Here is a 17,429-nt window from a genome sequence, read left to right on the forward strand (position 1 = left end):
TGCCAAATACTTAAGTCTGAACTGCAGAGTAATTGTGTAAATGCAGATTGTGGACAACCATTTTACTTGTGCAAGTCTGTATGATAAACCCAAGAATTTCATCAATTTAAGTTGATTTTTATTCTTCGTGCTTAATGTAATGTTGTCAGAATTGATTTTCCAAAAGAATGTAGAGGCTGCTGAACATTTTATTTTATTTTTTGTATTGTGTAAGGGTTTAATGATGCTTTGTAGTAGCTTCTTCACAATATTTGCATAGTAAGTATTGAATATATTTTAAATTTGCTGTGGGTTTGTGGCACTGAAGTTGTTGAGAATGAAAGCTGTGTTCTTGTGTTCATGAATCAGTTGATTTGTTTTAATTCCTACAACATAGCACATTGCCTTTGGTTTGTAAAATGTAAATTTTCGTGGCTTGGAAGGTCACATTTATTAAAATGTTCCAGGCCATTATGCAGTGGTTGTGTGAGTTGTTTGTTGAAACCTAATGTTTCATCTCCGTATGCGGAGGATGTCTTCAAGGGGATGGAGGGAGGGAGAGGGGGGTGTTGTAGCTTTTTTGAAGCCCTGATGCACATCCTAGCTTGCTATTGACTACTGCTCTCATGTGGATCAGGTGTGGCAGAAATGACTTGTAGCCAGGAGACCACCAGTTCCTGTTTGATAAGACTTAGGTACTGGCAACCACATGTGAGTATTATGAAAGGCAGCACAGAGAAGTCATAGAGATTAATAAACACATTTAAATGTAAGGAGGAGGGTATGGAGCTGAAAGCTATTTGGATTCCAGTACTGAAGAAGATCACCACACGTTGATAGCAGTAGTGGCTAACAGCAATTGATAATGACCAATTGCTCTTGAGTTTTCAAAATGTTTGATGTCATGCAATTTCAAGGGAGCACATGGAAGTGGAATTTTACTTCAGTCAATAGCGAGCTTAAATATTTTAGTAAGTGTGCCTTTGCTTTGTTTCCAGATGTTGCCACATAATTGACATTAACCATGCATTTGGCTTGTACTATAACTTTCTTCTGGATTTTGACACATTGCTTTATGTACTGGTACCTCTCATTTTGGCAGATGATAGATTTTTTTAGTATTTTTTTTAGATTTAGTATTGGAGGGCAGCACGGAGGGTAAAAATTGTAGAGGGAGACCAAGAGATGAATACACCAAACAGATTTGGAAGGATGTAGGATGCAGTAGGTACTGTGACATGAAGAAGCTTGCACAGGACAGAGTAGCATGGAGACCTTCATCAAACCAGTCTCTGGACTGAAGACCACAACAACAACAGATTTTTTCCTTTCACAAGAAATTTGTATGCCATCTGTTAAACGTTTGGCTTCCTTTTACGTTATTTTGATTTAATATGTTTCAGTTTAAAAGGAGAAGCAATATGGAATTAGTAAAGGAATGTATTCAGATCCCACATTTTTGCGCTGTAATACACTTCACACCATTTTTCTATTGGTAGTGAATTGTTGAAGGTTTTTGTACTTTTGCTGCTGTAATTTCTTACTTCAGTTGTCCAGCTCTTATTACAGTTTGAAGGGAGAGATATTTAATGAATGATCCAGTGATTGTTCTACAATGGTGTAATCATACAGTAAAGTCTCTTTCTACCTATTCACACGCAATACTTCACACTTGTTTATGTTGAAGGTCAACTGTTAATCCCTGCACAAAGTGTTGATCTTCTGCAGGTCATCCTGTATTTTGCTACAATGTTCTAACATTGCGACTTCTCTGGATAAAACTGCATCATTCATAAAAGCATGTGGTGAAAGTCTACTTACAAGAACCAACTTTAAATGAGTAATCTAGGAATATATTACAACCCCATACAAACTGATCCTGTAGGGACCATGAAGAAAAGATCTACATCTACATCCATACTCCACAAGCCACCTGACGGTGTGTGGCGGAGGGTACCCTGAGTACCTCTATCGGTTCTCCCTTCTATTCCAATCTTGTATTGTTTGTGGAAAGAAGGATTGTCAGTATGCTTCTGTGTGGGCTCTAATCTCTCTAATTTTATCCTCATGGTCTCTTCACAAGATATACGTAGGAGGGAGCAATATACTGCTTGACTCTTCAGTGAAGGTATGTTCTCGAAACTTCAACAAAAGCCTGTACCGAGCTACTAAGTGTCTCTCTTGCAGGGTCTTCCACTGGAGTTTATCTATCATCTCCGTAACGCTTTCGCGATTACTAAATTATCCTGTAACGAAGCGCGCTGCTCTCCATTGGATCTTCTCTATCTCTTCTATCAACCTTATCTGGTACGGATCCCACACTGCTGAGCAGTATTCAAGCAGTGGGCAAACAAGCGTACTGTAACCTACTTCCTTTGTTTTCAGATTGCATTTCCTTAGGATTCTTCCAATGAATCTCAGTCTGGCATCTGCTTTACCGACGATCAACTTTATATGATCATTCCATTTTAAACCACTCCTAATGCGTACTCCCAGATAATTTATGGAATTAACTGCTTCCAGTTGCTGACCTGCTATTTTGTAGCTAAATGATAAGGGATCTTTCTTTCTATGTATTCACAGCACATTACACTTGTCTACATTGAGATTCAATTGCCATTCCCTGCACCATGCGTCAAGTCGCTGCAGATCCTCCTGCATTTCAGTACAATTTTCCATTGTTACAACCTCTTGATACACCACAGCATCATCTGCAAAAAGCTTCAGTGAACTTCCGATGTCATCCACAAGGTCATTTATGTATATTGTGAATAGCAACGGTCCTATGACACTCCCCTGCGGCACACCGGAAGACTTCTCTCCATTGAGAATGACATGCTGCGTTCTGTTGTCTAGGAACTCTTCAATCCAATCACACAATTGGTCTGATAGTCCATATGCTCTTACTTTGTTCATTGAATGACTGTGAATAACTGTTCGAACGCCTTGCGGAAGTCAAGAAACACGGCATCTACCTGTGAACCTGTGTCTATGGTCCTTTGAGTCTCGTGGACGAATAGCGCAAGCTGGGTTTCACACGACGGTCTTTTTTGAAACCCATGCTGATTCCTACAGAGTAGATTTCTAGTCTCCAGGAAAGTCATTATACTCGAACATAATACGTGTTCCAATACTCTACAACTGATCAACGTTAGAGATATAGGTCTATAGTTCTGCACATCTGTTCGACGACCCTTCTTGAAAACGGGGATGACCTGTGCCCTTTTCCAATCCTTTGGAACGCTACGCTCTTCTAGAGACCTACGGTACACCGCTGAAAGAAGGGAGGCAAGTTCCTTCACGTACTCTGTGTAAAATCGAACTGTTATCCCATCAGGTCCAGCGGCCTTTCCTCTTTTGAGCGATTTTAATTGTTTCTCTATCCCTCTGTCGTCTATTTCGATATCTACCATTTTGTCATCTGTGCGACAATCTAGAGAAGGAACTACAGTGCAGTCTTCCTCTGTGAAACAGCTTTGGAAAAAGACACTTAGTTTTTCGGCCTTTAGTCTGTCATCCTCTGTTTCAGTACCATTTTGGTCACAGAGTGTCTGGACATTTTGTTTTGATCCACCTACCACTTTGACATAAGACCAAAATTTCTTAGGATTTTCTGTCAAGTCAGTACATAGAACTTTACTTTCGAATTCATTGAATCCCTCTCGCATAGCCCTCATCACACTGCATTTCGCTTCGCGTAATTTTTGTTTGTCTGCAAGGCTTTGGCTATGTTTATGTTTGCTGTGAAGTTCCCTTTGCTTCCGCAGCAGTTTTCTAACTTGGTTGTTGTACCACAGTGGCTCTTTTCCATCTCTTACGATCTTGCTTGGCACATACTCATGTAACGCATATTGTACGATGGTTTTGAACTTTGTCCACTGTTCCTCAACACTATCTGTACTTGAGACAAAACTTAAAAATTGTATTACTTAAAGACATTCAGAGGCATTTAAGACATTATTGTTCCAGTATTCCATATGCAGATGGAATGGGAAGAAGCGCAAATAAGTGTTACAATGGGAACTATCCTTTGCAATGCAGTTCACTGTAGGTTACCAAGTAAAGAAAGTCGATATCTAAAAAACCATTTACAGATAGCTTCTCAAATTAGATATTCCTGAGGTTTTATAAGGAGTAACCAATTGTTGTCCATATCAAACTCTTTGGATCGATCAGGAAATAAACCTAAGCAAACTACATGTGATTTATTAAACTTGCTATTTTGTCAAGAAATTCATAGAGGGCAAGTGTGCTAAACCAATTTTTGTGAATCCAATTATGGAGGTGAAGTAATATTGTTTGTGTTAAACTTTAGCTTTATAGCTCTAGCTTTACAGCCATTAAACATTCACAGATCTTTACAGAAAACTCATTTTACAGCTGTTGGTTGATAATTGGTTGTATTAGTGTTTTCCTCTCTCTTATGCACTGGTATAATTTTTATTACTTTAAACTGGTCATATATATTCTCTTTTGAAGAGATACAATAACAGTATTGAACATAGACTTGCTGAGGTAGCTGACACTTTTCATGGCGGTTGGGGGGGGGGGGGGGGGGGTCAGCGTAGGGACTTATTTTGTGCCCAGCAGGCTTAATTTTCTCGGTATTTTGTCTTCAAATACTTTCAGTATCACAGTCTGTTGAAAGAGATGAAAAAAAAGAAGTGTAAAGGAGTACTGTTGGTGGAATTATAGGTTGCTTATTCATAGAGTCATGCAGGCTGTTACTTGCATTTTGTGAAAATTACTCATTAAATTGACTGGCAATTTTGTGCAAGTTTTCTACCATTTTCCCCTTTTATATTCAATGCAATTTCTTCGTTTTGAAAACATTCCTTCCAATCTGGTCATTTGATACCTGATAATAACTTGCATTCCTTTGAAGAGATTCCAATAATGGAATTATTATGAGCCCTGTTTGCAGCTTTGATCACTTTCTTGTGAAGGTGCTTTTATTTTTTGCAGTATGACTTAAATGCTACAGAGTTGATACAAACTATTTTGCTGATTCTGTTTAGGAATCTCATCTTACAGAAGTACAGAGAAAAATAAAATTTACAGTTGAAAGTAATAATCTGAGTAAGAATGAACATTGCCTGCATTTAAATCTTAGGTAACAGGCTACCAGTAATAAATAAATATCTTCTCATTGATTTGCAGACCACTTTCATTGTGTTTCTATCCACTTTCATAGTTGAACAGTCTTCTCTTTGTGTTGAGTGATATTTTTTGCTTCATTAATAGACTAGTTTTTCTTGCATTGATACTGTTTTTCTGAATTTGGTGGTTTTCTCTCATGCCTTTGAAATCTTATTTGCTTTTCAGTGACGTCAACAGTACATTTAACAACCGTCTCATGTTTCAGTTTTACTGTCTATGTTCTGCATAACCTTACAGCGGTCAGTGAACTCTTTGCAATTGTGCAGGGGAAAATAATATCGACGATTGATAGTAATGAATTCAGTAAGAATGAACATTGCCTGCTTTTAAATCATAAGTGGTGATCTTTTCTCCATTTTCAGTGATTTTCTTCATTTTTGATGGCTTTTCTTCTGCACTTAGCTATCTCTTTTTAACCTGTTTAGTAGTCCACAGCATCTCTTTGTTTGACTATATTTATTCTTTATTTAGCAATCTTTTTTCTTTGTTTGGCGATCTTCTTTCTTTCTTTGGCAATCTTTTATTCTACAACTGGTGATTGCCGTTCTTTGTTTGACACTTTTTAGTTCTTTAATTATCTCATTTCATTGTTTAGCAATGCATTTCTTTGGTTGGCCGTCTTCTCTCTATGTCTTTCGCTCATTTTCCCCTGTTTATCAACAACTTTCCTTATTCGGCTACTGTGTTCTGTATGTTTAACAACTGCCACTTTTCTGTTATATTGTGAGCATTCTTTCAGTGTTGCATTTGTCCTTATTCAGAAACCCTTCTCCTTGCTCTAACTTTTTTTCTAATTTAAGTTTACCATTCCAAGTCATCTCATATTTTTTTCAGTAATCTCACAGATTTCCTAACTCTGTATGTAAATATCTGCATTTCTTCTGGAAACCTGCTGCTTTCACCATAACCTTCGGTACTGTTCCCAACGGCATTACTTTAAAATAATACATTATGATACTATATGATAATATATATTAACAATGTTAACTAATATTTTCCGACATCTGCAACACACTGTGTACCATCAGATCACATGGAATAAATAAATAATATAATTCCCCATCTCTGGCTGCACCTCATATTTCAACAGGCTTTCTTTAAATTGCAGATTGATTGATCTTTAGCTCTTACCCACCTTGTACTTGACCATTAAAGTGCCTGTACCCTCCACCACTCCCAACATCTACTCTCTCTTTTTTTATCTCCTTGAAATCACCAACATCTCATATTATCTTGTTAGTCAAATACATCACAAGTCATGTCTCTTTCTCTCCCACTTTTACAACTAGCATCCCCAACACTGCCACCAACAAAACCCCTCTTCCTGGCGAAGAAGCCCAGCCTGACCTCCTTACTCAACTCCAGCACACCTTCCATCCATGCCCAACTATATCCCTAATCAATCTTCAAAACCTCACAACCCTGGCCCTCATTCAATCCTTAACCTCTCGTCCAGATCATTTACTGATCCTGAGACATTCATTCTTTCCAAAGGCCCCATCTTGAACCCCACATGCAAATGTAATGAGAACCACAACTGGAAATACTACTTCATCACCTAATCCTAACCCAAAATTGCCAGGATGAGCATGAAATCCAGTCTATAAGAGGTCTTCCCAAATCCCAAAGGGATACCTTTTCTCTTCCCCAAAACCATCCACTCCAGGCATTCCATAAGTTTTTCACTTCCAACATTGCCCCTCAGACACTCCTGAGAAATATCACTGGAATTCCAAACCTTTGACCTGAGTCCGTAGCTTTCTATTACCTGAAGGCACACCACTCTGTCATTATTTGCCATATGGATAAGGGCTTGACTACCGTAGTACTTGACTGGGGTAGGTGAAAGAGCAGCACTATCAATTCTTGGACTCCTTCAACATACAAATTTCTTCCTAATGACTCCATTCCTTCCACCCAGGCTGAGCAGCAGGAAATCCTGCAAACCCTAGGTCCCTCACAAGGACTCATAACTGCTTTTTAAAGAACTCCATGCCCATCCTGATCAACACACATCCACTTTCTACCTACTTCCTAAAATACGCAAATACAACCATATTGACCATCTGCAATAGCTGGCATTAAAGACCCCACCAAACACATTTCAGTCCTGGTTGACCAGCACCTCCAACTCATCACACAGAGCCTCCCACCCTACTTATAGGACAACAATAACTTCCCCAAGCATCCATTCCCCTCCTACCTGTAATCCTCCTGGTCACCATCAATTCAATCTCACTTCAATTGAAGCTGACAGACTTACAGAAAATCTTAACTAGCTCTTTGCGAAATTGCTCAGCAATAAATTTCACTGCAGAATCATTAAATATTTAAAGAATAACAATTTCGTCTGCGCTGCATCTACAGTATGCAGCAATACAAAGTATTATACAGCAAAAGGTTTACCAATGTTATGGAAGTAAGCCCTACAACAGAGATACAAGAAATTGTTATTAGTTATGAATAGACATAGAGATATGCAGTAACAACTCCTTATGTCTGCAGATTGCTTGACAATGGCCAAGAAGTTGAAATAAGTTTGTATCACCAGAAAATAAGTCTTTTAAAAAGTCTTTGAATATCTCAGTGGTTTAGCTTACTATGCATAAACTGTAGCACCAAAGAAACTGGTATATACACAGACATTTTAAAATACAGAGAGCTAATGACCACTGTAGTTGTACACCCTAAAACCACCACCACCATCAAATACAGAGATATGTAAACAGGCAGAATATGGCGCTGCAATTGACTATGTCTATGTAAGACAGCAAGTGTCTGGTGTAGTTGTTAGATTGGTTACTGCTGCTACAATTGCAGGTTATCAAGATTTAAGTGGGTTCGAGTGTGATGCTATAGTTGGTGCATGGGCGATGGGACACAGCATCTCCGAGGTAGTGATGGAGTGGGGATTTTCCCATATGACCATTTCACGAGAGTAGCGTGAATATCAGGAATCTGGTAAAACATCAGATTTCTGACATCCTGCAAGAACAGGACCAATGGCAACTGAAGAGAATCATTCAACCTTCTGCAAATTGCTCAGATTTCAGTGGCTGGGCCATCAACAAGTGTCAGCATGTGAACCATTCAACGAAACATCATTGGCATGGGCTGTTGGCGAAAAGGACCACTCATGTACCCTTGATGACTGCATGACACAAAGCTTTACACCCTGCCTGGGCCAGTCAAGAATGAAATTTGACTGTTGATGACTGGAGACACGTTGGCTGGCCGGACGAGTCTTGTTTCAGATTGTATCAAGCAGATGGACGTTTACTGATACAGAGACAATCTCACAAATGCATGGATCCTGCATGTCAGGGGGGGACTGTTCAGGCTGGTGGAGGCTCTGTAATGGTGTGGGGCATGTGCAGTTGGAGTGATATGGACTCCCTGATATATTTAGATACGACTCTGACAGGTGAAATGTAAATACGCATCCAGTATGATCACCTGCATCCTTTCATGTCCATTGTGCTTTCTGATGGTCTTGGGCAATTCCAGCAGGACAATGTGACACCCCACACATCCAGAATTGTTAATGAGTGGCTCCAGGAAAACAGTCCTGAGTTTAAACACTTCCACTGGCCACCAGACTCCCCAGACATGAACATTACTGCGCATATCTGGGATGCTATTCAGAAGAGATCCTCACCCCCTCATACTCTTATTGATTTATGGACAGCCCTGCAGGATTCATGGTGCGAGTTCCCTCCAGCACTACTTCAGACATTCGTCAAGTCTATACCACATTGTGTTGCGGCACTTCCGCTTGCTCGCAGGGGTCCTAAACGATATTAGGCAGGTGTACCAATTTCTTTGGCTCTTCAGTGTATAATGTCCTTACAAGACATCTATAATGCTGCAGATCCAGAAGAATTTAAAGTACCTCCCAGATCTTATTCGAAAACATATCTCTCGAGCTGTATCCTACTCTCACACTCTTGAGTAAAACAGTTCCCACTTCCAAAAAACTGAGAAGCAACCCCCCTTTTCACCTAGTACTGCCAAAGCTTTGACTGCTTCAATAATTTACTCCATCAAGACTAACATTCTCAAATCAAATCCTGAAATGAGACTCTCTCTCACTGTTATTCTCCCCACATTACACACCTAATGTTGCTCTGTTAATATCCTAGTTTAACCATAAGACCATCCCAAACCATTATCCTTACCCCAAGGTTGCTACCCATTCAATCATCCCCCGCCCCCATTCTCCCTGTAGAACTTGCTGCAGTCACCCACTAACCCACTACCATGTAGTCCAGCCCCACCACTGGTAAATCCTCTAATATCAAAGACAGAGCAACTTGCAAAATAATTCATGTATATCAGCTAACGTGTTCACTACATAGCATTTTATAAAGGTATTACCACCACTAAATTGACTGAAGGATGAGTGAAGATAGAAGAGCTGTCCTCATTGGACACCCTGTACCAGCCACTGAACATGCTCTGCAGCATGACTCTTTACTTCTCACTCTGCTCTTCTTGCCTCTGGACTGAACCTGACACAGTGGTTACCAATATACCATATCTGGCCACTTTCTCAGAGAGATCCCCCTTCATCTTTGTCTACCCTTCTCCTCACTGCAGTTGAGTCTCCCTCATCTTGGAATACATGTCCTTCCTTTTCAACCTTCTTCAGCCTATCTCTCACTCCTTTCCAATGAAGGAACTACTAGTTCCAAAAGCTAAGTAGAACATCTCGTTTATTTATATACATGTGTGTTGGCAATACTGTACATTACACCTCCTGAAGTTAAGTACTGGCAAACATTTCTCTCTCACTATTTATTTGTTTTCTCAGTTAAATTTCTCTTTGATGCAGTTTCACTGTAACTCAAATATTAGATTATTTCACTAATATTCTAGAAAAATGCTTGGTGGTATAGACTTTAGTAGCTTTTGATGAATACTAGGACGGTTCCTGTGAAAGTGCACAGCCAATTTCCTTCTATATCCTTTCTGAATCTGAACTTGCACTTTGTGTCATCGTCCATACTTTTTTTTTTATACTGGGTTTTGCCAACAAGCAGACAGTACTGCCTGCCAGTGAAACTTCCCAAATGCAGTGTAAACACTTTTTAGTTTTACAGTTTACTCCCTCTAATTAGATATCAATCTGGGTATCTCTCTGGTTGTGTTGCAAGTTCTACTCAAACTACAAACTTAAAAGGTTTCAGTTTGTACGACATTGACACCACATCTGGAAGTAGGCAATAATGCTTCATGTTTGACAGTGAACTGATAAGATTTTCAACAATTTGCATGTCTTTGAAAGTCATATCTGATAATAAAATCGATTTACGTGTAGACAAGAATAACAACCAAACGGTTCAAATGGCTCTGAGCACTATGGGACTTAACATCTATGGTCATCAGTCCCCTAGAACTTAGAACTACTTAAACCTAACTAACCTAAGGACATCACACAACACCCAGTCGAATAACAACCTTTTCAAAGTCACTGCCAATTATTATTTTATTATTATTGTCACTATTACTATTGCTATTGTAATTGTTCACTGTACTTAATTATTATTCATTTAATTTAATGATATGTACCTAGATTGGAGCAATGTTATGCCAATTCTAAGGAATAAAAAATAATGAAAATGCAGTGTTGTTCAATCAGTGACTTTTATTTATCTTTAAAAAACAGAAGAGAATGTTCAGCTCCAGAAAGCTCTGCAAAATGTATCTGAAGAAGTTAACAAGAATGTGAAGAAGGAAACTGACTTAGTGAAAAAGCACTGTAATTCTAAAATGGAAATTTTTCTTCGCGATATGCGAAACCTTGAAATGGTAAGCTGTAATTAGGACCCAGACTTTAATGACAAGTCATATTTTTTTCTGAACTTTAGAGTGAATTTTACAACAATTTATGAATGAATCTGGGTATTATAGTACAGAAAAACATATTTTTATTGTGCATATAAAGTCATATTTAAGCCTTTTTAGTGATAGTTCATATTTCTGCAAACTTTTGCCGTGATAAGCTATATTTTGGCCAATTTTGATCAACGATGCATATATTTGTCATATCCATAAGGATGCAAGAATATAAACATGAAAATGTTGCTCAAGTGACAATCCTTGTAGGATGGAAATAATAAATAAAAATGAGGATAGACAAATTCATTTGTAGCAAATTGATGGGTGGCCTCTCATTGCCCATTACATCAGCACCTCTTGCTTGCCTGGCACATTATACTTCTCAGCTGGGGCAACTGTGCTAAAAGATCAAGGTCACGGTGTTGCAGGTGGTTACATGTGTTTATTATGACTGTGTAGATGTAGGGACAGGAAAATTTCATGAAAATGATAATGCAAAATTAGCAGTTTTTAGCAAAGTAATGCAAAATTGGCAACTTTTATGATATATTGCATAATTTATAGCTTTGCAGTGTATAAAAATATTATAAAAATAAGGTCAGCAATTTTCTAATACTCATAACTGATAGTTACTGAATGTTAAAACTGCATATTGGCTTCTCACCTCTTCAAGGCTGGGGGTTCATATATGATCTTAAAATGAGTTCGGTTTCCTGCATAACAATTTCTGTTTTGGCGGCATATATAGCACAGAAATTAGGAAAAGAACTACCAATTTGCCAGAAAGTGACACCAAATTTGACAAAAAAACTCCACCAAATTGGACAAAAAAAGCACCACTAAGTCCAGCAAAAATGCCATTGAATTTGAAAAAAAATAAATAAATAAATAAATAAATACTGAATTTTGTAAAAAAAAAACCTCTAAGAACTACACAGATTTGGCCAAAACACAGAAATTCACAAAAACACTGAATCATCCCACTGATTCACCAGGTTGAAAATACCCATTTAGTAAAACAGTGAATCCAACTGCGCAAAAACATCCGTAACTGTCTGCTGCACATCCTCATTCAACAGGAATTGTTGACCCTTCGAAGCCTTTTTCAAAGGACTGAAGACATAATAATTGCGCGGGAAGAGAGCGTATGTAGAGCAGGTGTTTGAATGTCTTTCATTTGAGTTGGCTGGCCTCCCACATCAACCGGCATCTTGTGTTGAATTGCAACCAGCATGGAACTCGGCACATCATTCCCTAACAGCAGTTTTCAACAGACATGCTGCACCATACACATTCTTCGTTCTCTGATTGCTGTCTGCTGGTGCTTGTCCTTCAGCAGCCATGAAAATGCTTGGATGCATTTGGTAATAATGTCGTTTTAGTTCACATTTTCCCATTTACTGCACACTTGTTGGAAAGACTCGAATGCCATACCATTCACTTGGCTACAAGTCAGTGCTTATACACATCTACATACATACTCTGCAAGCGACCATATGATGTGTGGCGGAGGGTACCCTGTACCACTACTAGTCATTTCCTTTCATGTTCCACTAGCAAATAGAGTGAGGAAAAACAACTGTGTATATGCCTTTGTATGAGCCCTAATTTCTCATCTCTTATCTTCGTGGCCCTTACACGCAATGTATGTTTTTGGCAGTAGAATTGTTTGGCAGTCAACTTCAAATACCAGTTCTCTAAATGTTCTCAATAGTATTTCTTGGAAAGAACATCACCTCCACTCCAGGGATTCCCATTTGAGTTCCAGAAGCATCTATGTAACACTTATGTGTGGTTTGAACCTACCAGTAACAAATCTAGTGGCCTGCCTCTGAACTGCTTCGATGTCTCCCTTCAGTCTGATCTGGTACGAATACCAAACACTCAAGCAGCACTCAAGAATAGATTGCACCAGCATCCTATATGCGGCCTCTTTTACAGGTAAACCACTCTTTCTTAAAATTCTCCTAATAAACCAAAGTCGAGCATTCACCTTCCCTACCACAGTTTTCACATGCTCATTCCATTTTATATCGCTTTGCAACATTATGCCCAGATATTTAAACGACTCGAATGTGTCAAGCAGGACACCAGTAACACTGTATCCGGACATTATAGGTTTGTTCTTCCTAATCATCTGCATTAACTTACATTTTTCCATGTGTAGAACTATGTTTTATTCATCACAGAAAATAGAAATTTTAGGTCTAAGTCATCTTGTATCTTTTGGCAGTAACTCAACTTCGACCCCTTACCATACGCCACAACATCATCGGTAAACAACTGCAGATTGCAGCCCATCCTGTCTGTCAGATCATTTAAGTGTACAGAGAACAACAGCGGTCCCATAACATTTCCCTGGGGCACTTCTGACGATACCATTGTCTCTGATGAATATTTACCATCGAGGACAACATACTTGGTTCTATGATTAAAGAAGTTTTGGAGCCACTCACATATCTGTGAACTTATTCCATATGCTCATACCTTTGTTAACACCCTGCAATGGGGCGTCATGTCAAATGCTTTCTGGAATTCTAGATCTATGGAATCTGCCTGTTGCACTTCATCCATAATTCACAGAAAAGTGCAAGCTAAGTTTCACAAGAGCGATGCTTTCTTTAACCTTGCTCATTCAAGGACATAAGCTTCTCAGTCTCAAGAAAGTTTAATAAATTCAGACTGAGAATATGTTCAAGGAGTCTGCAGCAAACTGAAGTTAAGGGGCATTGGTCTGTAATTTTGCAGATCCATTCTTTTACTCTTCTTATATGCTGAAGTCAACTGTACTTTTTTCCAGTCGTTTGGGACTTTGTGTTGGGTGGGAGATTCATGGTAAATGAAGGCTAGGTAGGGGGCCAGTTCTGTCGAGTACTCTTTGTAAAACCGAATTGGGATTCCATCCGTACCTGGTGATTTATTTGCTTTCTAATCTTTCAGTTGTCTCATCCATACAGGACTCTGTCTGATGGTCGAATGATGGTGTGTTTACATGTTTCTCCAGTGCAAATGATTTCTTGAATGTCTAATTTAAAACGGCACTGGAGTCGTGATACGTTGCATATACCGCGCATACTGTATTAGGCTTTCAAAAAGTGATCAGTTGGTACAACAGTGTACTTTCCTAAAGTATTTACACATGCAACTGTCTCCTTGTAACATAATTAGGTAAGGATCCATAGAAAATCACTGTAATATTATAGTTATAAATGTATAGATTTTTTTATGACGATACTAACTGCACATGAAAATGTTCAAAGGTGAATAAATATTCTATTCTATTCCTGTTTCTGCAGGAATGTCCTCAAATGGAAACTTTTTGATTGCCACTTATACATACAATATATGTGTGTGAGAGTTGTGCAGATTATCAAATCCTCACTGGTGTCTCAATAGTATAAACCATGTCTTCTGTCACACCCTTGTTTTTATCTCAAAATCTTATGTTAATAGTGTGGAAAAGCCAATATTTTGATTTTGTTTATGCATTATGTTGCAAAAGCTTAGTACTAAGTAAATGAAAGTGATGTTTATCGTGTATAATGTAGTATGAAATATTAACAGAATCTTAAAGAACAAAGTGAGAAACTTGAAAAGGCTCAGGAGGAATGCAAGAAGCTTGAAGAAGAACTGAGAAAAGTACACACAGAAAAAATGATATTTGCAGTAAATAGCAACAAACACACAGAAGAAAATCTCAAAGCTCTATATCAACAACTACATAAAGCAGAGAAAGATAAGCTGCAGATTTCCAAAGAAAAGGATGAGCTCCTTACAAGAATTCAGCACATCCAAGAGAGGTAATTGAATCTGGCAAAAAAATTTAAAAATGATGGTTTTGTACATAACATGATACGACTTAATGTCTCTCAGAAATCTGATGCCTCTGTGATATCTCATGAACTTTTTCTCTTACTGATGGTAAATAGGCACACATTGGAGATACAGGAACAAATGCAACAGTATTTAAGCTTAGAACAGCATGTTGCAGAACTAACTGTAGCATTATTAAAAGCACAGTCTGGCGAGAACAAAACAGCTCTTCATAGCATTAAGTAAGCTGAATATGGTCAAGTGCTGCTCATTTATATCAATTTGTTGAAATTTATCTATCAATCATTTTCATTCAAAGAACTAATCTCATTTATGCTTACAGGGAAGGCAGTTTATTAACTAGTTTACAGGAACTAAAGAAAAAAGAATTGGTGGCAACTAGTGAACTTCAGCATCACCTCAATGCACAAATATCTTTAAAAAACAAGTAATAAAAATTTATTTTATGAATATGAAAATTCCACAGACAAATAACACTTGATATTCAACTTCAATTAAATCTTTCAGGTGGGAGAACACAGTATTAAGCCTCACCGAGAAATTTGAATCTCGAATAAAGAATCTGCAACGGCAAAGAAATGAACTGAAGATTCGAAATAGATTTTTAGAAAAAGAATTGCAGAGAACATCACGAGAGATGGCTTTTGACCATACTCGGTTAGACAATAGTACCTAATGTTCTTGTGTTGTAAGTGCATTAGTCTTTTATTCTTCCTTATTTTCTCTTTTGACACATAATCTAATGAAAATAATGCAGGGATATGCTATTCTAGTGATTTTCTAATAATTGCATTGTAATTTATGTACTATCATATGTTTTTGTAATAAAATAAATAATCATGAAATTTATTGAATAAAAATGGATTATTAGTTAAATCATCTCTCTGTCTCAGAAATTAGGGGTAGGTGGTGATTTAAGTAAAATTTACTATAGGATAACAGAAGCTAACTTTAGAAACTGGTGAGTCCATTGTGCAAAAAAGAAGAAAAGGCTGTAGAAAACAATACTACTCAAAAATTAAATAAGGAAATTGCCCTTACACTATTGATTGCACTCACTGTTAATACACCTCTTGCCACGCCCAACTGCCTCTCCCAGACCAGTCTAACATCCCCATTTGGCACTTGAAGCCAGTATAAAAACCCTCTACCTTTCATTAATAGCGGGATGTTAAAAGCTCTCTGGTAACTGGTGGACACTGAAAATTGCATCTACAATGCAGGTAGTAACTTAATGATGTCTGAATAAAAGCAGGTGTCACCTATTTAACTCAACAAAATGGTTTTATTCTTGCAAGCACATACAACAAAAGATATCTCATTGCTGTTCAGAGTTATTTGTCTTATGAGAGAAGTGGGATGTTTTAAGATGGAGGTAACAGTTTTTCCAGAATCAAATTTTAACCTTCTCTCCTAAGGTCAGAAGATTGAACTTAAAATTCCACTTTCAGATACATTGGGTGTACAGGTAATTTACCTAAAAGGGGATGGCTAAGTACAATGCTTCAGAAAATGCATTTGTGTGGAATATTGAAAGAATGGTGTGCTTTATGATTGTCTTAAGTTATCTTTATCCCTCATTCTGTTGACGTGTTATTTTCACTGTGCGTGTGTGTGTGTGTGTTCAGTTATTCTCTCTTTAATAGTATACACATTCAACTAGTTACAAGTGGTTTCGTTTCTGATTAGATAAGATTCTTGTGCAAACCATCATTTTCCTGAAGAATCTAATCTTCTGCCCCTTGTATTTTGGTGTCATCTTTCTTCTTATTTATCCAACTCTTGCTTCCATAAACCAAAAAAAGGCATCACTACAGTTTTGTAAAATTACACTTATGCATCTTTTTGGATTTTGAAGGTAAGTGTTCAAAATCAAACAGGAAAACCAAGAATGGAATGTAGCAATGTGTTCTGTTTGTAGTTGTATGCGTTAGTGAAGATCTTAATTGTACGAGTCTGACATCTGACCATCACTGTAGAGTAGGCTGTTCCAACAGAGCTCCAGGGAGCCGGAGCGCTCACTGCGGCAGCTCGGAGCCCACGTGGAGGGGGAAAGCGAACTCACTGCCCCCTGGCCGCATGCAGCCGCAACTGATGCAATAATCCGTGTTCAATGACAGCTATGACTAGCCGCGAAAGCCCTGTACCTCTATTGGAGGATACCTTTCTATTCATTGAGAGGGATAGTCGTCCGCAGTGTCTTGTATGTGATAAAGTATATAATTCTGCGAAGAGGTACAATATACAACGACATTATATACGTCTTCACGCAGCGCTCTACGATCAGGTAGAAGGCGCTGCACACAGAGAACTGGTAGCCAGGCTTAAGAACGACATACCAGGAGACCTACGTTTAAAAACGGTTTCGTAATACGGAGGGTATTAAAACATCCATTACATTCTGTAATGCGTTTATAATTTTCAGGTGAATGGGAGCGGAAAAAACACTACTGAGTCTGCAATTCGAGCAAGCTACAGGGTCGCTATCATCATTGCGACGAGTGGCAAGCCGTTTTCGGTGGGACCACTCGTGAAATCGTGCATGGTAGCGGTTCCAGAATGTTTGTTTCCAAGGGAGGTGCAGGCAGTTGAAAGGGTTTGCCTGTCGAAGCAAA

At 38.4% G+C, this 17,429-nt stretch overlaps 1 protein-coding gene across 4 annotated transcripts in view; it reads left to right on the forward strand.

Moving 5' to 3' along the window:
• Positions 1-15,619, forward strand: part of LOC124622612 (sodium channel and clathrin linker 1-like) — a 118,533-nt gene extending 102,914 nt beyond the window's left edge. For all 4 annotated transcript variants that reach the window (XM_047148373.1, XM_047148376.1, XM_047148375.1 and 1 more), the window contains 5 exons: positions 10,808-10,950; positions 14,545-14,780; positions 14,910-15,035; positions 15,137-15,241; positions 15,322-15,619. In XM_047148373.1, coding sequence (XP_047004329.1) covers positions 10,808-10,950; positions 14,545-14,780; positions 14,910-15,035; positions 15,137-15,241; positions 15,322-15,490 — 779 coding nt within the window. In that variant the 3' untranslated portion in view covers positions 15,491-15,619. The remainder of the gene's footprint in view (positions 1-10,807; positions 10,951-14,544; positions 14,781-14,909; positions 15,036-15,136; positions 15,242-15,321) is intronic.
• Positions 15,620-17,429: the final 1,810 nt, after the last annotated feature.

This window comes from Schistocerca americana, chromosome 7 (assembly GCF_021461395.2).
Source record: "Schistocerca americana isolate TAMUIC-IGC-003095 chromosome 7, iqSchAmer2.1, whole genome shotgun sequence".
Lineage (NCBI taxonomy): Eukaryota > Metazoa > Arthropoda > Insecta > Orthoptera > Acrididae > Schistocerca > Schistocerca americana.